Here is a 27,937-nt window from a genome sequence, read left to right on the forward strand (position 1 = left end):
TCTCTGGTTCCTGATCGAACTGCTTAATGGCCATGATCCCAGAGACTCAGAAACAAATATCAAAACCCAGCGACTTTTGGCAGAAATGAGTCCAGTCCCTACAGTAGGTTACTGGTGCTGGGCCAACCCAAGTGGGAAGAGGTTTCGTGCCTTGGCCTGTTCCCCCAGAGGCCACTGGACAGTCATATTTGGGCCTGCAGTGACGAGACACACAGGGCCTCATGGGATGGGGGTGGAGCTGGGCCTGGCCTCCCCACCCCAACGAGACCCCAAGTCATTGCCCACGAACAGCCTCTCTGGCTCCTGATCAAGCTGCTTAATGGCCATGATCCCAGAGACTCAGAAACAAATCTCGAGACCCATTGGCTTTTGGCAGAAATGCTTCTGGACCCTGCAGGAGGTTACTGTTGCCGGGCCACCCCAGGGGGGAAAGGGTGTTGTCACTCTGCCTGCTCCCCCTTGGCAGCTCGGTGGCTGTCATCCTCCAGAGGCCATTGGACAGTCAGGCTTGGGCCCGCAGTGACAAAACTTGTTGGGCCTCATGGGATGGGGGTGGAGCCAGTCCTGTCATCCCTGTCCCAACAAGACCCCAAGTCATCGCCCACGAACGGCCTTTCTGGCTCCTGATCAAGCTGTGTAACGGCCATGATCCCAGAGACTCAGGAGCAAATCTCAGAACCCAGCAGGTTTTGGCAGAAATTCCTCCAGATTTAAGTGTTAAAAGTTCGGAATTTCAAAATTGTGCGGCCACGACTGCAGCCACGTGACATCATATGTTATTCATAACCAGCAATAGAAAACAAATTGTCTACTGTTGCCTTTTCAGCAGATGTGAGTGTTGTTGGGGTAAAATCCCAAATAATAATGGTGGGTCTGGTGTCAAAATATTGAATGTAATCAAAGTAGAGAGAGAGTAATGTGGAAATCATCTGCCCCACAGGTAGGGGGAGGGGGAGGGATGGGGGGTATACTGGGGTTTTTGGGGGTGGAGGATGGGCACTAGTGAAGGTATGGGAGTTTCATTGTACGACCGAGACTTGAACCCGAAAGCTTTGTAACTGCTCTCACGGTGATTCAATAAATAAAATTATAAAAAATGAAAAAAAAGTAAGGTGGAGTTTATGCACAATTCAATCAGCTAATCAGTGGCTGAATAAATAGCAGTAGTCCTACATAAACAAAAATAATTCAAAATAAGAAAACAGAGAGACAGAGCAGTGAATCCTGGAAGATAGCAGCTTGCCAGAGATCCCTCTGGATCCCCATACTAACCCAGTTCCACCGGGGCACCTCAGATGGAGAGGGTGTGCCCTCTCCACCTGCTCCAGATGAAACCGCGGTGGCCATGAGCTTCCAGAAGAAAAACCCAGGTACGCGGGTTCAGGAACTAAGACTCCAGGACACATGGCATTAGGCGTCCCTTCCCGTCTCCCAGCCCCTTCGGCGTCTTGGTTCTTATTCCCATGAACTGCCTTCAGGTGCTATCTCAGTGCAGCAATGACCTTGATTCAGAGACTCACAAATAAATCTCAAAATGGATTAGCTCCTACAGAGGTGTCTCTGGACCTCAACCATTTAAAATTTTAAAATTCCAGCAGCACGTGACAACAAACCACAAAAGCAACTCTTCGACCTCTCTGATATTCGTAATAAGCAATAGAAAATAAATTGTCTAGAATCTGCCCCTGGCTTGAATGGTGGTGGGAAAATTCAAAATGATGGTGGGAAGGTGTAATGGTGGTGGGATTGGTGTTGAAATATTGAATGTAATCAATTAACATGAACAACCTTATAAAATAAAATTTAAAAAAATTAGAAAACAAATTGGTAGATTAGGCCAGCTGCCAACTGCCTGCTTCTTGATTGCACGAATACAGAGGTGGATTCTGTGTCATGAATTTTCATTAAATTTGATTTTTAAACTACTGCCTTAAAGGGTTTTTTTTTGTTGTTGTTGTTGCATTCAGATGGAGGAGGCTGGTAATGAGCTTTTGGGAAATAATAAAACTTAGGAAGAAACCATTTAGCTGTGAAGTAGTCCAAGATGTAAAGAACATGTTCCATTGAGATGCAAATCTTGAACTCTTAGGAGATGAGTTCAGTACACAAAACTGAGAAGCTGAGACATTACACACAAAAAAAGTGTGTATCCCTCAGAAAAGGAGAAGTTACAGGAGACTCTAAAGGTCCTGATAATGTGAAAGGACCACCAGGAGGTCAAGGCAAAGCCTAGATTAACTTTCATGCATGCAGATAAACTTTCATACATGCATGACCTGAGGTAAAGCCCAGATTAACTTTCACACATGCAGATAACTCCAGGCTAAGACAATCTGGAGAAATTTGTGTATAGCATTCTCCAGAAAGCTATTCCTTGCTTTTTCTCCTTCTGGAGCAGCCTAAGCTCTCTCTTGAAAGGGTATCACAAGGAAAACTACCTTGCTTGACTACTTCACCTCCTCCTCAAATTCTTTTCTGTGAAGAAACCCATTGTACCGGCAATGCTTGTGGAGGGTAGGACTGACTTTCCTTTGCTGCAATGGGCTCTAGACTGAGTCACAGCTCAAGAACTGGGGTGTGTGTGTGGGAGGGAGAGGGGCGAGTGGAAGGGTACGAACACACTGTTCTACACCTGCAGAATAAGTGGACTTCAGGGGCTGGAGAAGATAGTTCATTAAGTAGGGCGCTCGCCTTGCATGCAGCTGACCTGGTTTGATCCCCCAAACCCTGCCCTGGGTATACCCCAGTGCCCCGCCAGAAGCAATTACTGAGTGCAGAGCTCAGGAGTAACCCTTGAGCATTGCTGGTTGTGCCCTCAAAACCAACCAAATAAACAAGAGCATTTGACTGCAAACAAATTAAAAAAAAAAAAACGAATAAGTGGATTCAGGCACAGCTTGATCGGATTTCAACACTCCTAATTAATGCCAGCCATTTCCCTGGTGGCCAAGTGGGCCAAACAGAGAGCTGGAAGGACTCTTCCGGAAGCTATCTCCCTTGCTTTCGCACTTGACTAAGGACCTTGTTTCAGGTGTGTTTTGAATTTTTGTTTTTAAGCCATACATTTTTGCAACCAACTCAATGACTTACACTAATCTTACCGTCGTCCCAGCCCTATACAAATATTTACAAATCTACAAAAATCTATCCATTCTTTTTCCTCCAGGACTTTACACCGAAACCCCAGGTAGGCTCCTACTAGCCCCCGGGAATGCATCTTCCTTGGGTCCTGGCCGGGTTTCAGGCCTCCTGGGCTAGATTTTCCTTGCAAGGCTTCCCTGGCCTAAAATACCAAGACCCAGGCCGCTTTTATACTTGCATCACGAAATGACCGTTCTCTTCTCAGTTCTCCAAATGTCTTATTGGAGGACCACGTTTTCCACTGCGCTACCCTCCCCCATGTCCTGTCCAGCAGCCGGGATCTTCCCCCTCGCCCAGACTTGGCGGTGACCAGATCTGGCCCAGTTTGGGTGGCGCCAGTGCAGCGGGGGAGTCGCGAGGGAGCGTGTGCGCGCTCCTCCGCCCGCGCGCGCGCTCGAGCAAGGCCGCGCGCCCGGTTCTCCGGGATCCCCCTTCGGACCCGGTGGTGGTTCCCCGACAGGGGGCGCTGCTGACGGCCGGCTCGGCGGCAGGGGGCTCGGCGGCGGCGAGAGCAGAGTGCAGGGTCGCTCCGCCGCCCTCGGGGGCGGGCCCGGCCCCGGCCCGGGGGCGGAGTGGGGGGGGGGGCGGTGTGTGTGTTAACCCAGCGCGCTGGGGACGCAGGCCTGATGAGGCGAGCGACGGCGGGTGACAGCGGGCGGGGCGGCGGGCGGCGCCGCGTCCACGCCCTCTGCTCGGTGGGGCCGGGAGGGTCCTCCCCCGGCTCGGTGCTCGCGGGGCTCGGCGGGCGAGGCGAGGCTCGGACGCGGCGCCATGCACGCGCTGGCCCCAGCCTGGCCGCTGTGGCTGCTGGTGCGCCGGCCGCCGGCCTGTCGCGTTCGGGGCCCGCGGCCGGGGCCGACTGACCTGGGGCCGGCGCGACCTTGGACCGCGGGGCCGGGGCTCCTCGGGGGCGCGGGAACCGCGCGGAGCCCGTGCCGCTGGGTCAGCGGCGGGCAGCGTGCGGGCGCGGGGGCCCGCGGCGGTGGCGGAGCGGGCCTGGCGCGGCTGCTGTGGCCCGGGGCGCGAACCCCCGGCGCTCCCCTGGCGCCCCGCGCTGGCTTCCCGGGTGGTCCCGCAGCGGTCGCTGCACGGGCCGGGGACCAGGCCTGGCGCCGCGGACCGACGTTGCCCTCGGCATCAGCGCCTGCCCCGAACGACTCCGGGCTGCGCCCCGCCGCGGCCGGGCGCTCGGAAGCCCAGAAACTCCTGAGGCTGGCGTACCCCGAGCGCTGGAGACTGACAGGTAAGGCCCTGGGGGCTGATCCTCGGGCCACCGAGTGGACACCGTGCTGCAGCTGCTGCTGCCAGGGCCCGTTTATAACATCGCTGGAAGGTCCAGAACTTAACCTGGGCGGGAGTTGGGGGTGGAGGGTGGGGGTTTCCACCTAGTCGTTTGAACAGAAAGCTCATCTCCTATCACCAAGGCTTTCGGGTTAGGACTGGAAACCCATGTGCAGATTTCTTTTATGTTTGCTTTCTTAGCATTAAGCACACAGTTCTGATTCTTTAGTAGAATCTTTGCATTTGTTTCGCTTTGTCTTTGCCAGCCTTCTCAGAATGGGCTGAGGTTTTGTTAAAAAAAAAGTTTGGTAAAGATCACCCTCGTTTGGTACTATGATTTGGTCTTATGCACTTATACTTTTTTGGGGGGGGGGGAACATCATTTGTTTTAGGCTAATGGGAAATAACCAGCGATATTTTTTCGTCAGATGAAGCAAAAACAATCTAAATCTTTCAAATGTACTTCACATACTTCTACCAGAGTAGAAAGCAGGAAGTTCTTAAACACTTTTCGGAAAATCAACACTGCCTGGGATGGAACCTAGGCCATTTTCATACACAGCATATTCCCTGGCCCTAAAGTAAATATTTTTTGTTTTGCTTGTTTTGGGGCCACCCCCGGAGGTGCTCAAGGCTTAACTCCTGGCTCTGTTCTAAGGAATTGCTCCTGGTGGTGAATGGGATGCTGGGAATTGAATCTGAGTGAGCTTTGTAAGACTTGCGCCCTACCTGCTGTACTCTCTCTTCTGCCTTTAAAGGAAAACTTGGAAACTAGGTCCCCTCACTGTAAGCCGTTAAAATGAGCTGTGTCAGATTCATCTTTCTGTCTGATGTGTGTGTTTGTGTGTGTGTGTGTGTGGGGGGGGTGTTGTGTGCACTCAGTAGGAGTCCAGAGTGCCCTTACCAAAGACTATGATGGTAGGCCTAAGACCCGATGGAGCCCTAAATTTAGAGACCCTGGGCACTGTAGGGTCTTCCCCAAATCTAAGTAAACATAAGGAAATCTAGATTTGTTTTGTAGTTTAAGTTATTAGATGTCAGAAAGGTTTTTTTTTAAAAAAAAATTAAATCACCTTGTGATTCACAGTTACAAAGTTGTTCATAATTGAGTTTCAGTCATAAAATGTTCCAACACCAATTCCTTAACCAGTGTGTGTTTCCCGCCACCAATGTCCAGTTTTCCTCCTGCCAGCCCTCCCCATCCCCCAACCTTACTCTGGCAAACACCTCTCTGTCTCTCTGTCTGTCTATCTGTCTGTCTCTCTTTCCTCTCTCTCTCTCTCTCTCTGTTTCCTTTTAGCACTGTGGTTCATAATACTGTTATTGAAAGGGTAACAGATATATATCACTTTACCTCCTTTCAGTACTCAGTACTTGTTAAGCGTGATCATTTCCAACAATCATTGTCATAGTGGTCCTAGTGGTCCTTTCTGTGTCCTAACTCACTCTCCCCCCCCCCCCCCCCACCTCCCGGCTTCGTGGCAAGTTATCAGGAAGGTATTTAAGCCGTAGACTTTGCTCACTCACACTCAGCCCTGAGGAGTTTCAGCCTTGCCTTTTCCGTGACCATTCCCACAACCTATCGCCCATTCTTACTTGTCCTGCCATGCCTGTGTGTTAAAGCCGTCTTAAGTAAGGCAAGAATTGCACCTCCTTTTATTTGAAGAAGAGGGGGGCTAATTGGCTGCATAGAATAATTGTGAACACATAATTTGAGGAAATAAGTCTAGGGTTGGTTTACTTTAAAAAAATTGTTTTTAACAGATAATACGTATGTTAGTTTCTGAGCAAATCTAATAAAAAAAAACCTTATTAGGACATATGGTTTCTGCAGAACTCATTAGATATTACATATTGAAGTTAATCTGGATGTTGGCATTTGTATAATTAAGATTAAATACCAGGAGCCCTGGGCAGTGGGGTGTGGGGCTGGGAGGATGGGCAGAGCGCTAGTATGGCAGTTTAGGCACTTGGCTTTACACACAGCCGACTCAAGTTCAATCCCTGGCATTGCAGATGGTCTTTTGAGCCTATGAGGAGTGATACCTGAGCAGAGTCGGCAATAAGCCCAGAGCACAGCCAGGTGTGGCCCCCAAAACAAAACAAAGAGTATGTAGGGGACTCCAGACATGGCTCAAAGGAGTGGAGCACATACTTTGCATGCAGAGCATCATTTTTGATCCTAGGTTCCTCAACACTGCCAGGTGAGGGGGACCCAAACTAAAAAATTGTTTAAAGGAGGAAGTCTGTGTGAGGGCCTGGAGGGGGTAGGGAGGAATCATTATTAACTTGTACCATCATCAGAAGAGTAGCCCGGGAAGTTGGCACATCTGTTTGTATTACTGGCTATACGTATTTTGTGTGTCTTTTGTTTTTGTTTTGGAGTTACATCCAGTGGTGCTAAAGGCCTGCTCCCAACTCTGTGCTTGGAAACAGTTCCTGGAGGTGGCAACATGGGCAAAGCATGTACACTGGCCCTTTGAGCTGTTTTCTGGTCTTAGGGTCTTTTTTCTTTTTATGTGTGTGTGTGTCTCAGGTGGGGATTTCACACCTGGTTGTGCTCAGGGTTTACTCTGGCTCTGTGCTCAGAGATCACTCCTGCCAGATTTAGAGGATCATATGTGCTGCCTAGGATTGAACTTGTGTTAGCCATGTTGTCAGGTAAATACCTGCTGTACTATCACTCCAGCTCTTAGGTTGAAAAAAAAGTGAATTCTAATGTTAATTTGTTACTTAATAAAATGAATACAAATGACTTTTTAAAAATTCACCTATATGGAACCAGAGAGATAGATGTACAGCAGGTAAGGCACTTGCGTTGCATGCAACCAACCTGGGTTTGAATCCCACCTCCCCATTTGGTCCTTTGGGCAATGTCAGGAGTGATATTTGAGTACAGAGGCAGTAGTAAGCCCTGCGCACAGCTGGATGTGGTTCCCCCACACAGTTCAGCTATACATTTGACTAAAAATTTTATCATCTGTCTTTAGCAGTTTGTGAGTATACTACCAATACTGTGTAACCCTAAAACTCTGTCCTTAGATAATTTGTATTGGCAACTTTAAAAATGGGTTTTAAATGTTTATAGATGTGGGGTCAGTTTTAGCATTACTTCCATCCCTCTTCTAAAGGAACCCCCTGATCCTCCCTGTGTCTCATTTTGTGAAGACTTTGTGGCTATCTTCCTATAGCTGCGATCTGCTCTCCAGTCTCTTTTTCACTGATAGTTCTTGTCTTATCCCTTTTGCTTAAAAAAAAAAAATGCAGTGGGAGATGTGTGCTGAAAGTAGATAAAGGAGCAAACGTGATGGCCTCTCGTTATCTATATTGCAAGCCATAATGCCCATAAGTAGAGAGAAAGAGGGAAATTGTCTGCTAAAGAGGCAGGGTGAGGGTGGGGGTGGATACTGGGGATATGGGTGTTGGAAAATGTGCACTGGTGGAGGGATGGGTGTTCGATCACTGTATGGCTGAAACTCAAACATGAAGATTTTGTAACTGTAGCTCACAGTGGTTTACTACTACTACTAATAAAAATATTCAGGAGCTTACTGAGGAGCCCCTGTGGCCCTATAAGATAAGAAGTGACTCTTGCTATATGGGGCAGATAGAAGAAACCCACTGAGGGTTCTATTCATTGTAGTGAACTAGATGCAGGGGACCAATTCTAAGAATGAGCTGTGGATCCATAAGAAACTGTGAGAGTGCAAAGTTGGTGCCAACCTGCATTCTTTGTGTGGTGAGCAGGATACTTACCAGCTGATTACCCCAGCAAGTTTCTAAGTAAACTTCTAAGTAAGCTGGCTTCCCTCTACTTCCAATGTGTTCACTTTGGCCTCTCACTTAAATTACTGATAAGAGTCTGTGAGGTTTGAGATTAAAACTATCCTTAGAAGCAGATGCTCACCAAGAGCTTGTACAAAGTTTGCAGCTAACATTTATGAAGCTGTGACCTGACCAGAATGTATCGCCTGATAACAGCAGGAAATTCAGCTGTCAAGGAGAAAGCTAGGCATGGTTAGAATGACTATTTCCTGAAGCCAAGTCAGAACAAAGGTTCTGATAAAGTAGATCAGTCCTGATGGAAGTGAGGATACACCTTTGAGATGGAGATTGCTCCAAAAATTTGGGGATAGTTGGAAAGACCAGCTGTGGAAATTTCAGAAAGCATTAACCTTTTTCAACTATTCTGTAAAATGTTCTAGTCAGAATTCATTTAACTGTAAAATATACGTAAGATTTTGAAAGGACTTAGTATTTAAAAAAGTGAAAATATGCCATTCATTATGTTTTTTAATGTTATAGGTCAATTAATACTTTGGTCATTTATATTGACAGGTCCATTATTGTACAGGTCAACTAGTATTTTGGATATGTTGGATCAAATAAGATTTTATTAAAGTTAATTTTATCTGTTCCATTTTACTCTTAATATGGCAAATAGCATTGTAGCATTGGCACTATCTTCCCGTTGTTCATCGATTTGCTCAAGTGGACATCAATAATGTCTCCATTGTGAGACTTGTTACTGTGTATGACATATCAAATACGCCACAGGTAGCTTACCAGGCTCTGTCGGGTGGGTGGGATACTCTCCGTAGCTTGCTGGGCTCTCCGAGAGGGACGAAAGAGTCGAACCTGGGTCGGCTGTGTGCAAGGCAAACGCCCTACCCGCTGTGCTATCGCTCCAGTCCAAGGCAGATAGAAAATTTTTAATTACTTTTATGGCTTCTACTATGTCCTGTTTACAGGACAGCAAATGCTAGCAGCAAAGGCAGACATCTCTCTGCTAATAGAGCATAGACCCCTAGCTTTTCAGCACACTGACAGACCTTCTACTAGATGTGCCAGGGCTCTGGTCTTTGTTTGGCCTATTGCTCCAGAGTTTTGTAAATACTCTGCTTCCTACTAGTCTCTGTGCCCCTTGTATCTTTTTCCCTTTTCCAGAACAAATGTGACTTCACTTTGGCTTATAATCTATACTTCATTGTTCCACGTCACTGCATCCATAGAAATGTTTCTTTGTGGGCCTGAGTTGTGGCTTAGAGGAAGAGTGCTTGCCTGAATTTGGTCCCTGATACCACAAAAAAGAAAGGAAAGAAAGAAAAAAGGGGCCCAGAGAGATAGTACAGTAGGTAGGGCGCTTGCCTTTAATGTTGTTGACCCGGTTTGATCCCCAGAATCCCATATGATCCCCTGAGCACTGCCAGAAGTTTTTTATGGGTGTAGAGCCAGGAATAAACCCTGAGCAGTGCTGTACGTGACCCCAAAATATAAATAAATATTAAAAAAAGGAAGAAAGAAAAAAATTATTTTTAGACACCTAAAAATGCAATGTCTACGATTCAGTAGAGAAAAACCATCATCTCTAACACAAAGGCCTTTTAAATCTGCCTTACTGCAAAATTCCAATTCTACTTTATAACATAGAACCTGCTATCACCCCACTTTATTTCTCAATATTCCTTCCTCCGCTGCATCACAAGGTCCCTGCTCCAGCTCTAATCCTACAGTCTTTTTCGCTTTAGGGACAGCCTGATTCCCAAACTAGGCCCCTGCTGTTTTCCCGTATTTGGAATGTGCAAAGATGAGGAAGACAGATTAGATCTCAGTGAGGTTCTGCATCATGTGACCTATGAGCTCGGTCACCTTTCTAAGAATGAAGCTATTAAAGAACTTTGGTCTGATATCCTTTTATGCTATCTTTTCCAGAGTTCAATTTGTTTCTTCTTTCTTCATTCAGCAGATCTTTGTTGAGTTTCTGCTAATTGTTTGATCTTACGTGTTGTGAACAAAATAGATAATGGAGCCAGAGCAATAGTATAGTGGATAGGGTGCTTTCCTTGCATGCTGCCTACTTGGGTTTGATCCCTGGCATTTGATTTGGTCCCCTGAGTACCACCATAATAGAGCCAGGAGTAAGCCCTGAGTACCCCCACGTGTGGACCCCAAATGAAAATGAACAAAGAAGCAGAAAACAATCTTCTATGTTTTAATGGAGAGACAATAAGTAAGTGGGTTATTTATTTAGATGTCAGAAGGTGGAGAATGGTTGGAGGAAAGTGAAGAGGATGTGAATCTGTTTTTTGTTTATTGTTTTTTTTTTTGGCCAGGGATTGAAGCCAGTGCCTTAGGCATTCTAGGCATAAGCACTACCATTGACTCATATTCTCAGTCCTTGTTTTATATAAGGTTAGAACCTCTGTTTTATATAAGGTTGTCAGAGTAGGCCTCCATGAGAAGAGAATGTTAGAAGATCTGGGGGGGGGAGAAAGATTGTGATTGTCCCAAATGTTCTCTACTTAAAAGTCTTGCATTTCTCTTAAAACTCTTATTTGCCAACTAAGTAACCAGTTATCATTAAGTTTGCTATATCCTTTTTTTTTCGGGGGGGCTTTTGTGGTCACACCCAGAAATACTCAAGGGTTTCTCCTGTCTCTGCACTCAGGAATTACTCCTGGCAGTGCTTGGAGGATCGTATGGGATAGTGGGGATTGAACCCGGGTAGGCTGGGTGCAAGGCAAACACCCTACTCTCTGTACTATCACTCTAAAGTATATCACAATATACTTTTATTGGAGGGTTCCACACATAGATAGCAGTCCCCAGGAGATACTCCCAGCTCTGTGATCAGGTGTCATATCTGGTGATATTCATGTGGTGTCAGGGATCATGCCCAGGTCTCCTGAATGCAAAGTGTGCACTTAGCCCTTTGAGCTATCTGTTCAGCCCTTTAAATTAATTAATTAAGTATTGGGGTTATTCCTGGTGATGTTCACTGGTTACTGCTGACTCTGCATTCATTCCTGGAGGTTCTTGGGGGACCATATGGGATTCCTTAGTCAGCCATGTGCCAGGCAAGCACCCTACCCACTGTACTATCTCTTCAGTCCCCCTTTTTAATTTTTTAAATTTAGTTTTGCTCATTTTTCTTATTTTTTTGTTGTTGGTTTTGCTGTTGTTACATAAAAGTACTGCCTTAAACTAAAGTGTTAACATTAAGCAAACACAAATAGAGAAGCAATTACAGCTTAGGATGTCAGGAGCTCTCATCTTCTGGGGCTCAATTCCTGTGTTAAGATTAAAATTAAAAAAAATTTAGGCACTGTGTATTCTAAATACAATACTGTTAATGATTGGGTTTCATATATACTATGCTTGAACACCAAACTCTTCACCAGAGTTTTCCCCCACCTCATACTTTCCCTATTATCCCCCAGTGGTTCCCAGACTATTACTGCCACTTTTCAGAAGGAGCCTGTGTTATACTTCCTGTTTCTCTTCTGGAGATTTTCTGTGTAGACTTGAGAAACTAATAAGTAAGCTGGAGATAACTCAACTGGTTAGAGTGCATGTTTTGTATGTAGGGAGCCCAGGTTTAATCCCCAGAACTGTATGGTCTCCTGAACACCATCAGGAGTGACCCCTGAGCACAGAGCTAAGAGTGACCCAGAGTATCACTGGGTTTGACTCCAAGATAAAACAAACAAACAAACAAAAAATCAAGAAACCTCACACATTTAAATTTTATATTTATTTTATTTTTTGTCCTGGACTTTTTTTTCTTCTTGGGTCACACCCAGTGATGCTCAGGGGTTAATCCTGGCTTTGCATTCAGGAATTACTTCTGGCGGTGCTTGGGGGACCATATGGGATGCCGGGGATTGAACCCGGGTCGGCCTCATGCAAGGCAAATGCCCTACCTGCTGTACTATTGCTCTGGCCCCTGTCCTGGACTTTTTAAATAAAGAATCTTGCCTTAACCACAGCACCCAAAAGGAGAGAGAGAACAAAAGGGAATGCCCTGCCACAGAGGCAGGGTGGGATGGGGGGGATGGGGGTGGGAGGGATACTGGGATCAGTGGTGGTGGAGAATGGGCACTGGTAGAGGGATGGATATTCAATCATGTATAACTGAAACCCAAGCACAAAAATTTGTAAGTCTACAACTGTACCTCATGGTGTTTAACTAATAAAAATTAAAAAAAAATTTAATTAAAAAATTATAAAAAAAAAGAATCTTGCCTTATTTTGAGCTACTCTTTTAAATGACTGCCTGGTATTCATCAAATAAATGCTCCATAGTTGATTTAACTTTTTCCCATTGATAGGTGTTTATATCATTTGAATATTTTGACCACTGTGAATAGTTGGCTGACATGCATTATTGTAATGACTATGTCTAGGTTAGATATGACATTGCTAGATCAGTCCAACTTTGCCTTTATAGTTTGAACAGTATGATCACATAACTTTTCATTGCCCTTATGTCAGTTTGCACTCCCACTTACAATTTAATTTTTTGTTTGTTTTTTTGGCCATGCTCAGCATGCTCAGAGATTACTCCTGGCTCTGCACTCAGGGATCACACTTGATAGGGTTCAGGAGACCTTATGGGGTGCCAGCGATTGAACCCTGGTCAGCTGCATGCAAGGCAAGCACCCTACCTGCTATATAAGATAAGTTTGTTTTGTTTGGGGAGCATAGGAGTGCTTAGAACTTACTCTTTGCTCTATACGCAGGGATCACTTCTAACACTCTGGCCACTGCATGCTTTGTGGTACTGGGGATTGGACCAGGGTTGGCTGCATACAAGACAAACTCTGTCCGCTATACTATTTCTTCAGTCCCTTTCACTGAAGGGCGGGGGGGAAAGTTTAAAGCTCTTATTTTCTCATAGCTTCACTAACAGTTTATTATCAAAGTATTTAATCTTTTCCAATATAATAGATGGAAAATGGTATATCTTTGTAATTTAAATTTGCATTCCTCTTATTATGATTGTGGTTATCTAGGATATGTGTTTTTCCTAATTGAATTTATTGATGTTTTCATTTCTAATAAGAATCCCATGTGTTTTTTTTTTTTGGTCACACCCAGCGATGCATAGGGGTTACTCCTGGTTCATGCACTCAGGAATTACCCCTGGGATGCTGGGAATCATATGGGATGCTGGGAATCAAACTCAGGTTGGGCCGCATGCAAGGCAAATGCTCTACCCGCTGTGCTATCACTCCAGCCCCCTGTGTTTTATTAGAGTATTGAACGAATAATTGTTTTCTTATTTATTTTCATGATCAATTATACAAACACAATTTATTTTCATATAATCTTGATATTTTGGTGCTTCATTCCCCCAAAGAAGCAATATTAGAAAGGAACATATCACATGTATAATTAATGCCTGTAATTGATTTTTGTTTTGTTTAAATTTTGTTTGGGGGACACGTCCAGTAATGGTCATGGATGACTCCTGGCTGTGCACTCAGAAATTATCCTGGTTGTACTCAAGAGATGTATGGGATATGGGATGCTGGGGATGGAACCTGGCCCTGTCACGTGCTAGGAAAACGGCTTTTCTGTTGTACTGTTGCAGCCCCTGGAATTGATTTTCAAGTGTTAAAATGTTTTTGAAACATTAGCTATAATCAGGAGCTTAAGTTGCATGGTTTTATCTCCATACTAAAATGCAGTTTGATGACAAAGAATGTAGAACTATCTGTAGCACTGTCCTCCCGTAGTTCATCAATTGGCTCGAGCAGGCACCAGTAACATCTCCATTGTGAGACTTGTTATTGATGCCAAGGAATAATAATATATATCGTATGAATATAGGGGAAATGTCATCTGAGATCAACATGTATGGAAAGGGGAGAGAGGGCAGAACAGAGTTTTAGAGTTCTCAGTTGTACCTGCCAAGGAAGAGATGATCAGACCAAGATAATGTAATTTCTTTTAGTTGGGTACTGGATTACTTGTTTTGGCCTGAGAACCCATACGATCTCCGGGAGTTAAGGGAGGAAAGCACCTAGCTATTGAGAGCAGCTCTTACAGTTTACTGGTAAGGAAGCTTGGGGACTCAGCATCTGCCACTTTGCTGAAGCGCTAATGAACCTGAGAATTGCCTGTGTTTTTCAGCTGCTGTTGGGTTTCTAGCCATGTCCAGTGTCATCACCATGTCTGCTCCCTTCTTTCTGGGGAAGATAATCGATGTCATTTATACCAACCCCACTGTGGAATACAGCAGCAGCTTGACCCAGTTCTGCCTGGCACTCAGTGGTGTGTTTCTGTGTGGTGCTGCTGCGAATGGTGTTCGTGTCTACCTCATGCAAACTTCAGGTAAAGAGTCCCTTGTCTCTGGTGAGTGAGTCATCCTAGGGAGCATGTAGGTAGTGGAGTCAGAGTGGTTGTCTGGGCCTCAAGTTTCAAGTGCTACAGACTTTAGTATTACCCTCACTTCCTGGCGTCGAAGTCAATCGTGACGAATCCTATGTCTTGCTAGATGGGATAGTTATGAACTATTTAAATTGATCGTTCATTTCAACTCACTTTTTTCTTCAGTTTTTGGATCACACTCAGCTGTGCTCAGGTCCTACTCCTGGCTCTGTTCTCAGGGACCATATGTGGTGCCAGAGATAGAACACAGGTGGGCTGCATGCAAGGCAAATGCTTTCAACACTGTATCTCTCCAGCCCCTCAACTCAAACTTTTAATGAGTTTTAATGAGACTGAGTTGTTTCCCTATGTCTATGGGAGATTTGAGAGGGGTCCTCAGTCAAGAAGCTAGAGTTGGGGGGCCAATGAGATAGTACAGCAGGTAAGACATTTGCCTTGCATGTGGAGAACCAGGATTCCATCCCCAGCACTGCATATTGTTCCCTGAGCACCACCCAGAAAAATACCTGCACATAGAGGCAGTAAACACTACCCGGTATGCCCCAGACTCTACCCCCACTAACAACACCCCTCTCTCCCCAAAAAACCCAGACCTGGAGTTCTGGGTCATCTAGGAGCTTCAGAATCTGTTGATTCCCTCCATGCTTGTTATTCCCTTTTAGAATCACAAGCTGAGTTAACATGTTCGACAATATTTTTGTGATTAGGCTTACTTGTTAATAGGTAGAAGACAAACACAGAAACGATAGAGTCCAGGACACCCGTCTAAGTTAGTTGCTCTCCATTTGGCTAATAAAATACTTTGTAGATAATTAACTAGTTTTTCCATTTAAAAGTTCAATACAGAAAAGGGTTGCTAAGGAGGGTCAAAGATAGGTTTTGAGAAGTTAATGTAATAAAACTACTTTGTAAATGATAGGTTAAAAATATCTCTTAGTTATGTTTATTTTATTACTGTATCCTTTCCTCAACACCCATAGTCAGTAGTTACTAAGAAAAATATGGTACTCATTACTAGGGCACAGGAGAGTCTGTTCTTACCAGATTGATGCAGGGCACCAGTTGTGCCTCAGAGACTATGGCAAATCTGAAGGAGTGATTTGGTCAGACTAGGCCATGATCTATCCACTAGGCTCCCATACTGACACCATCCTGGTTTACTTTTGCAGGTCAGCGCATTGTGAATAGATTGAGGGCTTCTTTGTTCTCCTCCATTATGAAGCAGGAGGTTGCTTTCTTTGACAAGACTCGCACAGGAGAATTGATTAACCGCCTCTCATCAGACACTGCTCTTTTGGGGCGCTCAGTGACAGAAAATCTTTCCGATGGGCTCAGGGCTGGGGCCCAGGCTTCTGTTGGCATTAGCATGATGGTAAGTCAGCTGAACTTTTGTTGGTATCTTCTGGGTAGGGCTTGACTGCACCACGCCTCTCAAGAAGAAGGTGAGTTCAAGGTGAGTTGTTCTCATACTCGATAAGCCAGTTAGCCATGAGTGCCATCAGTTGCAGGAGGGGGCCAAAGAGATGTAATGCAGGTAGAGCATTGGCCTTGTACGCAGCCAATCCCTGTTTGATGCCTGGCATCCCATATGGTCCCATGAGCCCACCAGGAGTGATTCCTGATTCAGAGCCATGAGTGAGGCCTGAACACGGCTGGGTGTGGCCCCCACAAAAGTCAAAACAAAGCTCAAAAAGTGGCAAAGAAGGATTAATCTTTAGACAAAAAAGTGCACGCAAAAGGGAAGAGGGGAGCCAAGGGAAAACAGTGAACATAGCTAACCAAGAAACCAAAGACCTTCAGAGAATGAAGAATCAAAAACCAGGCGAGGCCAGCCTCTGGCACAGCAGAGACAATGAAGAGACACCAAGTCTGATATCTGCCATGTCCCATACGTACCATTGTACCCCATCTCCCTTCTTGTGCAACCCAGAGGAATATTTTTACCGAATTTTTGTAAATGCAAGGTTTTTAGTAGCTCTAGAAACACTTTTAAGAGGAGGGAATACTGCCTCATATCATTTTGTAAGGGTAAGTGTTTTTTTTTTAATGAGGTGAAGTTGTTTGTTGGTTATTTATATTTGGTACAACCAGAGAATAGTGGGATATTGAATATGGAAGGCTTTGAATGTCTTGGGTATCAGTTTAACATTCCATAGCTAGAGGAAAGGTTTTTATATCTTGTGTATATAAAGCACAGAAAATCTCAGTTTGGTGTAACAGTTGTGCATTTATAGATCTTGAAAATTTTCTTTTATATTCATTTATTTTGATTTTTGGGTCACACCTGGTGATGCTTAGGGGTCACTCCTGACTCTGCACTCCGGAATTATTCCTGGCAATGCCCAGGGGACCATTCAAGGACCCTACCCATCGTGCTATCTCACCAGCCCCAGATCTTAAACTAAATAAAAAATATCAAATTAAATAAAAAATTTAACTGCTCTGTTTTTGTGCTGTGTTTGATAGAAATGTTTCCTAAAGAAAACCATTCCTTGGTCCTGGCTTTTCCTGTCAGAATTTCATGAACTTGATTTAACATTGTTGGTCTTGGCCATCCAATTTTTCTAGTTTTTGTTACTGTGCTGTGCAAGGTAAAGAACTTGAGTATGTTGTGTATATGACACTAAGTTGTGAATTAGTAGGATTTAGGATGTAATAACTTATCAACATTTATTTGAAAATACTGGTACTTGATTTCCAGGTAAGAAAATTTTGTCTTTAAATTGTAAAGTGGAAAGTCACTGGAATAACTATTTAAAAAGGAATCACAACTCTATAGTTTTTCAGACTCTCTGTAAGTATATTAAAAATTGTATACAAATTGAAATGTCTGTACCAATCCTCAAAACAGCCAATAAAATCTTAGGAAAAAAAGCAAAAAGAAAGAGGAGGGTTTTAAAAACCATTCTGTATCACACTCCATGGTTCTTAGGGTCTACTTCTGACTGTGTGCTCATGGATAGGGATCAACCCTGCTGGGCTTGCGAGACCACCTGGGCTGCAAGCGATTGAACCTGGGTGGGCTGTGTGCAAGGCAAGCACCCTGCCCACTGTCCTGTCTTTCCACCCCCAGGATGAGGTTATTTTTAATAATATTTTTTACTTAATCCAATAAATATATTATTTATCCAGTATTAAAAATATTAACTCAACATATAACTAAAATTGAAATTATTGATTAGGATTGAGGATATAGCTCTATGGAATATTCTGCTTGTTTTTTATTAAAAGCCCTGGGTTTAGTCCCAAGTTATCCACTGTTATCCACTTAACCAGCAATTTGACAGGAATGCCTCTTAAGTTCTGATGGTGTGACCCCAAAATAAAAAGATATTTTTATATATATTTCTATATATCAATATATGTATTTCTATATTGTATATTATATTCTGACATTTTATATATATAATACTATTATTTTGAAATCCAGTGTGCATTTTATATTTATGGAATATCTCTTGGTCAGTTGGACCAATGGCTCAATAAGGGGGTTCAAGGATGCAGAGTTGCAAAGGGTCCTGTAGATGCTAGGGATAACCTAGGTCATTGCAGTAGTACTTAGAGGGTCAAACCAAGTGGTGCTTGGGTGTATACCCAGGGTTGTACCCAGTGATGATTGGGGGACCATGTGGTGCTGGGGATCAAACCGAAGTCAGCTGTATTCAAGTAATGTACCTTAAAACCCTATTCTCTCCCTAGCATCGCACCTTTCTTCTTAAAATTAAGAAAATAAAAACTTAAACTGTTTAAGATAAAAAAAATTCTACTTTTCAGTCACAGCCCTGTTTCAAATCTCATTAATTATTTGAGGGTTATCATTTTAGACAGTGAAGTTCTACATCCCCGCTTGTCTCTAGATAAGAACTTAACTATTGCTTTCTAATAGTGAAACGGCGTGGGTGTTTATCTTCTCTGTCCAACACAGCATTCAGCTCAAAGCAAAGAATGTGTTGTCAGAGTAAACCTATAGATATGACTTATAGAATAGAAGACATGTCTTGAAATGTCATTCTACTTGAGAAGCAAAGTTCTGGAAGAAGATCCTTCCCACCACCATTATCTCGAATTTTCCCCCCACCACCCAAGCCTGCCCCATAGGCAGATGCTAAATCGTGTATTTTTTATTATTTGTTAGGAATAGCATAAGATGTTGCACGCTCCTGGAATTATAAAATTTTTAATATTTTTAATATTTGGGGTCCAGAGGCATCTCTGCAGCATACTGCTCTCTTCCGAGATTCATCCGAGTCTCTGAATCATGGACGTTAATGCACTTAAATGGTGCCTAGAAGCAGTTCGTGGATGTGACTCCCAGGGAACCAGAAGGGCGCGGAGATGGGGGGAGGTGGCCCAACTCCAACTCCATGAAACCTGGACGTTTTCAGCACTAGTCCCGCATTACTAGGTTTTTCAGTGGATTCATTCTCATGCATGAGGAACTTGGGACAAACCTGTGAAGGTCGGCTGAGAGAAGGGGGCAATTGGATTCTGAAAGTTTGTGACTGCCAGGGTTCATTTGGGGTAGATGGATGGACACACCTGCCCCCCTCCAAGGTGCCTTGTGCAGGGTGGGAAGACATCTCTGCAGCGTGCTGCTGTCTTCAGAGATTCATTTGTGAGTAAATAATTATTTTTTAATTTGTGGACCACACCCAGAGTTACTGAGGGACTACTGTTTGTTTTGTGCTTATGAGTTGCTCTTGGTAGTGCTTGGGGACCATATATGGTACCAGAGATTAAACTTGGGCTTCTCATATGCAATCTGGTCCTGATATAGGTTGGGCATTTTTCTCCTCTAGCCATCTTGATCATTCCAGTGACGCACGTTGCTCTGTTTGCTCAGTGCCCCTGTCGTAGTCTATACTTGCATACAAAATTCCTGGTGTTATCTGGCCACTGTGGGGAAGAACAGGCCTCCTTCACTCCTGGTCTGCCTCCGATTTCTGTAATGTGGAACACCATGGTCTTACAGACCAGAAGTGGTATAGGGTGGGAGGCCAAAGTGCTTCCACCCTCTCTTTAGCGCCTCCCTCATTAGTGTTACTACTACTAGAGTGGACTGGAGCAATAGCACAGCGGGTAAGGTGTTTGCCTTGCATGCGGTCGACCCAGATTTGATTCCTTCATCTCTTTCAGAGAGCCTGGCATGCTACTGAGAGTATCCCGCCCGCACGGCAGAGCCTGGCAAGCTCCCTGTGGTGTATTCGATATGCCAAAAACAGTAACAAGTCTCACAATGGAGACATCCGCTCGAGCAAATCGATGAACAGTGGGAGGACAGTGCTATAGTGTTACTTCAGTGTAGCATGCTTAATATTCACAGTTGAGAGACAGCACTTGCCAACCTATTAACAAAAACCTCAGTAGTTAATGAGAATTTCTTGATACGTTAATAAGTATCAGGTAATAAGCATTTTTTGGCTTTTGTTTTTGACAGTTCTTTGTCTCACCTACTCTGGCCACTTTTGTTTTGAGTGTGGTGCCTCCAATATCTATCCTTGCTGTGATTTATGGACGATACCTACGAAAAATGACAAAAGTCACTCAGGACTCCCTGGCACAAGCTACTCAGGTAAGTGCCTTTCTCTATCCTCAAGGTCTTAACTAGAATAAACCCAGAGCCAATATATCAGTGGGAAGACCCTATAGGATGTACTTAGGCTTTAAAAAAAGTGTAAGTTACTTTAAATTAGACTCTAAGATCTTAAAAAACTAAAAAACTCAGCTTTCTAGAAGAGATTACTATCTAATGCTTCTAATGCTCAGAGTAGATTAAGTTTAACTAAACATTTTTTTAATCACTATTTCTTTCTATTTTTTTTTATTTTAGTTTTTGGGCCATACTAAAACCAGTTTTCTGGCTGTGCTCAGGGCTTACACCTGGCTCTATGCTCAAGGGTTGGGGGATCATATGCGATACCAGGGATTTAATCCAGGTTGTCTGCATGCAAAGCAAGCTGTTATGTGTTATTGTAACTTTCTGGCCTTTTGTAATCATCCATTCCATTCCCCTCCCTTCCTCGACCCCACCCACCCCTTTACTTTTTTTTTGGGGGGGGGGCGTATTTTTGGCCATGCATGGCTGTGCTCAGGATTTATTACTGGCTCTGCATTTAGAGATCACTCCTGGTGGGCTCTGGGATCAAATGGGTTCAGGGTCTGGCACATGCAATGCATGCAAGTGCTTTATACACTATACTGTCTCCTTCCCTCCCTCCTTCCCTCCCTTCCTTCCTTCCTTCCTTCCTTCCTTTTTTCTTTGATGCACAGACTGACCTGGCTTGTTAATCACTCTTTTTTTTTTTCCCTTTTTGGCTTTGGGGATCATACCTGGCGATACTCAGGGGTTACTCCTGACATTGCACTAAGAAATTACTCCTGACAGTGCTCAGGCGACCATAGGGGATACCAGGGATTGAACCTGGATCAGCCCATGCAAGGCAAGCTTCTTACCTGCAGTGTTATCACTCACCCCAACACTATTGTTATAGGACCAAAAGACTAATCATATTTTGAAAAGTTTGTGACTGGCACTTTATTCTTCATTAATTAGTAAAGGTAGCTTTGCACTGCTGTCCAATTGGTTCGTTTATTTTTAGTTTTTGGTCCACACCCAGTGATGCTCAGGAGTTAATCATAGCACTGTGCTCAGGAATCAATCCTGGTGTTGCTTGGGGAGCCATATGGGATACCGGGGATCAAACCTAGATTGGTCCTTTCTGCTGTACTATCTCTCCAGCCCTCTGTCCAATTTTTCATTCTTTAAAAAAATAAAAAATAATTGTTATATTTTGTTATTAAAACCATGCATGTTTGTAATAGATTTGAAAATGTACATAAAAACATATATGATCCTCTCAAAATTAATGTTACTAACATTTTGAAATCTATCCTTTTTATGTATCTTTTTCCCTGTATAATAAAAAATTTATGCAGGCTGGGGACCAGCAAAATAGGGATGATGTACTTGCCTTGCATGCAGGCAACTTGGGTTCGCTCCTCAGCACCCATATGGTCCCCTGAGCCTGCCAGGAGAAAGCCTTGAACACTGCCGGTAATGGCCCCTTTGCCCCCCCCAAAAATTAGGTAGTCTATAGAGAGTATAGCGCAACATCTTATCATCTCATTCCTAATTCAGTCAAACTGGCAGGCTACCAAATGTAACATGCCCACACGGCAGAGTCTGGCAAACTCCCCGTGGTATACCCAATATGCCAAATACCAGTAACAATGATGGGTCTCATTCTCCTAACCCTGAAAAAGCCTTGAATATGGCACTTTAAAAAAAAAAAATCTCAGGGCTAGGACGAAGAAGACGTTACTGGCACCTGCTCGAGGCAATCGACGAACAACAGGGTGGTCGTGATCGTGATCGTGATAGAGAGTATAGTGGGTACCTTGCACAAAGTACCACATACCTTCCAGGAATAATCCTTGAGCACTGTTTTGGTTGGCCCAAAAACAAAGACAGATTTATTTTCTCCATTGACCCTTCTGTTTATATTTCTGTATATTTCTACTTATGTATATATGTACTTAACTGATTATTCTATATACAATCCTATTATAGATTTTTCTATATGCTCCATTTTTTAAGAATTTTTTTAAAAATTTAAAACATTTTTTAGCTAATTTTTGACTTACACATGTATTATGAGCACCTTTTTATTCGTAGTGTCTTAAAGTAAAAACCATGTTTAGGGGTCACAGCAATAGTACAGGAAGTACTATTACAAGTAGGGTGCTTGCCTTGCACACAGATGACCAGAGTTCAGTCCTAAGCCCACCAGGAGTGATTCCTGAGTGCACCACTGTCATAGTCCCAACAACAAAATCAATTTTTTTTTTAAAAACCCACATTTTTGGGCTGGAGTGATAGTACAGCTGACAAAGTGTTTATCTTGTACATGGTTGATTGGGTTTGATCCCAGTATCCCATATGGTCCCCTGAGCACTGCCAGGAGTAATTCCTGAGTGTTGATCCAGGAGTAATCCCTGAGCATCTGTGGGTGTGATCCCCACCCCCCTGCAAAAATAAAAGCAAAAAAAAATCCACATTTTATTGTTAATTTTCATCCCCTCCTTCCTCTTCCCTTTCTTGTTATGGACACACTTGGCTGCAATGTCTTCAGGGTTTGTTCCCCTTCAGTTGCAGTGGTTCTGGTGCTTGCCGGCACTTCTCAGCCATAGTGCTTACTCACGTTTTGGGTTGGGTGCTTGCAACCCCTTTTGTTTGTTTGTTTTTATTAAATCACCATGAGATACACAGTTACAAAAGTTGTTCATTGTTGGGTTTCCATCATACAGTGTTCCAACACCTATCCTATCACCAGCATTCATTTCCCACCACCAATGTCCTCCTTCCATTCCCCACCCCAAGTCTGCCTCTACAGCAGGCACTTTTCTTCTCTCTCTCTTTCCTTTGGGGCATTACAGGTATGGAAAGGTTTTCATGTATATCCCTTTACCTAGTTTCAGTAATCAGTTCTTGTCTAGAGTGATCATTTCCAGCTATCATTCTCATAGTGGTCCCTTCTCTATCCCATCTGCCCTCTTTCCACCACTTGTGGCAAGCTTCCAACCATGGGTGAATCCTCCTGGCCCTCATTTCTACTCTCCTTGGGTAAGAATCTCATTCTGTGTATTTTATATCCCACAAATGATTGCAGTCATTCTATGTTTGTCCCTCTCCTGACTCATTTCACTCAGCATGGTACTCTTTGTTTGTAAAAGAAGAGTATCATAGTCCATTCGTTTATAAACATACTCCATGACTTCATCTTTTCCTGGTGGCTGCATAGTATTCCACTATGTAGATGTACCATAGCTTCTGTATCCAGTTGTCTGTCCTCAGGCACTCAGGATGTTTCCAGATTCTAGCTATTATGAATAGTGCTGCAATGAACATAGAAGTGCAGGTGGCATTTCTGCTGAGGCCATACCCCTTTTGTAGCTGGATAGCATTTATAGACCCAGGGATCACAGACAGCCGAGCTGTCATGGACTCCTTTGGGATACTGGTGATTTGAACTCATGACCATTTGAGCCATTTGATTTTTGGGGGAAAAAAAGCCTTATGCTTTTTCCCCAAGCCATGAGAACCATGTTTTAATTTTGCCTCTATAAATCTTGGAATGTGATCTCCCATTCCCTGAGATGTATTTATTATTCTCCCAGCTAGCTGAGGAACGAATTGGAAATATAAGGACTGTTCGAGCTTTTGGTAAAGAAACGACTGAAATAAAGAAATACACCAGCAAAGTGGACTATGTGATGCAATTAGCAAGGAAAGAGGCATTTGCTCGGGCTGGCTTCTTTGGAGCAGTAAGTACATTATTTTGGAAAAAGTGAAAAGGGCAAATGTTATTGGGAGAAATTTTCTATGATTCTTACCATAATAAAAAGTTATTCTATTCTAACTCGGGACTAAGCATTTCTTTCTTTAAGATATTTTTATAATAGAGGAGGAGGAAATGCTAACATAGTTAAAGAAAAGGCATTGGGTGGTAAGAACAAAACAGCATGTAATTCACATTAGCAGCCTAGCTCTACCAGGTAACTGGCTGAACATGTAAAGTCTCATCTCCACTCCAGACAGACAAGGTGGAAATTGATGAGATCATTTCCTTTAAGACTGCAATATATTGGAATTATTTTTAAATTTCAATTCATTTTTAAAAATTAATATTTTGTAAAAAAATCTTGCTCTGATAGTTAATGTAAAAATAAAATTTTAGACCATATTACTACTTTTTTGTATTTGAGGTCTTTGGTTCCCACTTAATATCTATGTATGTTTCGTTTCACAGACTGGGCTCTCTGGGAACCTGATTGTGCTTTCTGTCCTGTACAAAGGAGGGTTGCTGATGGGCAGTGCCCACATGACAGTGGGTGAACTCTCTTCGTTCCTCATGTATGCTTTCTGGGTTGGAGTAAGCATTGGAGGTATATAATTTAAATAGGAGTTAAAAGGTTTTTAATCAGGTTATAGTTTCTGAAACACAAATTTGACTTTCTCATTATTCCATCTCTCATCAATTGGTTTCAATGGGAAAATCATTTACTATAATGACTCTGAAAGAAAAAGGTGCCAGAGGATAGACAGGGATTAAGATGCTTACCTTGCATGTGGCCAACCAAGTTTGATCTCCAGCATCATATGGAGCCTGGAGCACAGCCAGAAGTGACCCCTGAGCACAGAGCCAAAATAGGCCCCTGAACACTCTCAGGTCTGAACGCTCCCTGCAAAAAAATTAAAATATATATGAGTGTGATCCTGCTGTCTTAGTGAGTAGTTCCTCTGTGGGACTTGACAGATTTCTACAGGTTTCCTGTACCTTCCTTTACTCAGGGTCCTCTTGGAGCATTGTTCTCTACCTGCATTTTACCTTGTTTACTTTGATCATAGACTGCAGGAAGCAGGAAGGTTGGTGCTAAACCCGTGTGAAAGAAAACATAATCAAGGACAGATATTGATGGGCAAATCACATACCTTCTAATGTCAGCAATGATCAAAGATTTTGTTGTCTATTCATGGGGAGGAGAGAGGGGGCTGGAGCGATAGTACAGCGGGTAGGGCATTTGCCTTGCACGCAGCCGACCTGGGTTTGATTCCCAGCATTCCATATGGTCCCCTGAGCACTGCCAGGAGTAATTCCTGAGTATAAATCCAGGAGTAACCCCTGTGCATCTCCGGGTGTGACCCAAAAAAGCAAAAAAAAAAAAAAAGTCACGGTGGGGGAGGGAGACAAGGTCCAATAAGATTAAGCTAAATAGAGTGAATTTTTTGTTTTGTGTCATTTGGAGGCCACACCCAGCTGTGCTCAGGACTTACTCTTGGCTCTGCACTCAGGGCTTAGGGGACCTTATGTGATGTGGGGAATCAAACCTGTCTTGGCCATGTGCAAGGCAAATGAACTATCTACTGAACTATTGCTCCAGATTCTTAAATAGTTGTTTTGTTTTATTTTGTGTTGGGACACCTGACTGCTCAGGGCTTACTCCTGGCTCTACAGTCAGGAATCACTCCTGGCAGTGCTTAGGGGACCATATGTGGTGCTGGGTATCTGACTTAGGACTGCTACATGCAAAGCAAGTAAGCAAGTGTATTAATGCTCCAGCCCCTAGTGTGACATTTTCTTATCTCTATCTTTTCTGGTTTCCAGTTAAAAAGGGACAAGTGATTTTTGGATATGGCAAAGAGATAGTAAAGCAGGTAGAACATTTGCCTTGCATTTGGCTGACCTGGGTTCAATTTCTGGCTCCCTGTATGGTCCCCTGAGCTCTCCAGGTATGATCCCTGAGCAGAGTCAAAAGTAAACCCTTAGGGCTAGAGCAGTACTTGCCTTGCGTGAAGCTGACCAGGGTTCTATCCCTGACATCCCAGTTGGTCCCACAAGCACTGCCAGGAGTAATTCTTGAATGTAGAACCAGGAGAAATCCCTGAGCATTGTTGAGTGTGGCCCCCAAACAAATCACAAGAACAAAAAGTAAGATTTGAGAACTATTGGGTGGGCCTGAAAAACAAAAAAAAATAGTTTTTTATTAAAAAAGATGAGAAGGTTAAATAATTTGAGATCTAATGAGCAGAACTAGGGTTCAGATAGTTTTTATTGTTTTAGAGTTTTGTGTATACTTGTTAAAGGTAGAGACTTTTTTCTTAGACATTTGCAGGCAAATGAGGATATTTTCTGGAGAGACTTCCAGAGACATCTAAAAGTGTTGTAGATCTGGAGAGGGCACACTGGGACCACTCCAAGCAATGCTTACGATTTACTCCTGGCTATGTTCTCAGGAATTACTCCTAGTGGTGTTCAGGATACTATCAGGAGACTATCTGTGGTTCTGGGGATTAAACCGTACCTGCTATGCTATCTTTCCAGTATAAAGCCTCAGGATTTTTAGTGCTTTAGTGAAGTTCATTGGTTTTTGGTTTTTGTTTGTTTGATTTTTGGGTCACAGGGTTACTCCTGGCTCTGCACTCAGGAATTACCTCTGGCAGTGCTTGGGGGCCCATATGGGAATGGGGGGGGGGGAAGGTGGGGAATGAACCTGTGCGCTACCTGCAAAGCAAACGCCCTACCCACTGTACTATCGCTCCAGCCCTGAAGTTCATTGTTTAAAGTAACTCGTAGGGCTGGTGAAATGGCTCAAGAAGCTGGTGCATATGGTTTTGTATGTGTGAGACTCAGATTCAATTCCTGTCATCACATGAATGCCCAGCCCCAAAACCCAAAAGTAATTTTGTAATTTCCATGCAAGAAATCCTATTTTATTTATTTAAAGCAATAGAATTTTTTAATATTATACTTAGAACAATGTGATAGAAATAAAACAATGCATTTTGCGTATATTAAGAGAAATTTTCACAAGTGTGTGTTCAGGTAAATTAAAATAGAACAGTATAGTTGGAGTTTGCTTTGTGTTATTAGTTAAATCATACTTCAAAGGTGACTTTGAAAAGAGATTGTTGGAAGCATGAATGGGGCTTTATTGAGCAAAATAAGTCTGAAAGAAAGAGAGATTACTGCATGTAATACATAAGGAATATAATTCATAAGGAACATAAGGAATATAATTTATAAGGAATATTAATTGTGCGTGAAAAAGTTTGATTTTTGTGAAATAAGTTGAAAATGAATTTTGAGATATTTTATATTACTTTTAAGTATGGAATAAAAATAAGCATTATGTTGCTATATTTTTACTATATCGACTTTGTAACTTCATCATTTAATTCAGTGATTGATTAGTATGAATATATGTATTTGTACCCCAATCATACATCAAATCCTTACCAGAAAGAAATTCATGATATAGGATCACGATCACAATCACGATCATCCTGTTGTTTGTCGATTGCCTCAAGCAGGCCCCATAACGTCTCTTTCGTCCTAACCCTGAGATTTTAAAAAGTGCCATATTCAAGGCTCTTTCAGGGTTAGGAGAATGAGACCCATCATTGTTACTGGTATTTGGCATATTGGGTATGCCACCGGGAGTTTGCCAGACTCTGCCGTGTGGGCAGGTTACATTCGATAGCCTGCCAGGTTGTCCAAAGTAAGAATGAGATAATAAGATGTCGGGCGACCGTGAATGCCATAGGAATGATATAGGAAGGGGAGAAATATGAGTCAGAGGGAATACTAAACATGAATTCCCAAGTAGATTTTTTTTCTTTTTTTTTTTTTTTGCTTTTTGGGGCACACCCAGTGATGCCTAGAGGTTACTCCTGGCTTTGCACTCAGGAATTGTTCAGGGAACCATATGGGATGCTGGGAATCGAACCTGGGTCAGCTGTGTGCAAGGCAAATGCCTTACTCACTGTACTATCTCTCCA

General features: G+C 43.3%; 1 protein-coding gene across 1 annotated transcript in view; it reads left to right on the forward strand.

Annotated features, from left to right (window-relative positions):
- The first annotated feature begins 3,749 nt into the window (after window positions 1-3,749).
- ABCB10 (ATP binding cassette subfamily B member 10) overlaps window positions 3,750-27,937 on the forward strand; it is a 39,559-nt gene continuing 15,371 nt past the window's right edge. The window contains exons 1-6 of the mRNA XM_056130712.1: window positions 3,750-4,384; window positions 14,341-14,541; window positions 15,768-15,970; window positions 20,036-20,170; window positions 23,776-23,922; window positions 24,408-24,543. Of these exons, the coding sequence (XP_055986687.1) occupies window positions 3,913-4,384; window positions 14,341-14,541; window positions 15,768-15,970; window positions 20,036-20,170; window positions 23,776-23,922; window positions 24,408-24,543 (1,294 nt within the window). The 5' untranslated portion in view covers window positions 3,750-3,912. The remainder of the gene's footprint in view (window positions 4,385-14,340; window positions 14,542-15,767; window positions 15,971-20,035; window positions 20,171-23,775; window positions 23,923-24,407; window positions 24,544-27,937) is intronic.

This window comes from Sorex fumeus, unplaced genomic scaffold (assembly GCF_029834395.1).
Source record: "Sorex fumeus unplaced genomic scaffold, SorFum_2.1 ptg000007l, whole genome shotgun sequence".
Classification (NCBI taxonomy): domain Eukaryota; kingdom Metazoa; phylum Chordata; class Mammalia; order Eulipotyphla; family Soricidae; genus Sorex; species Sorex fumeus.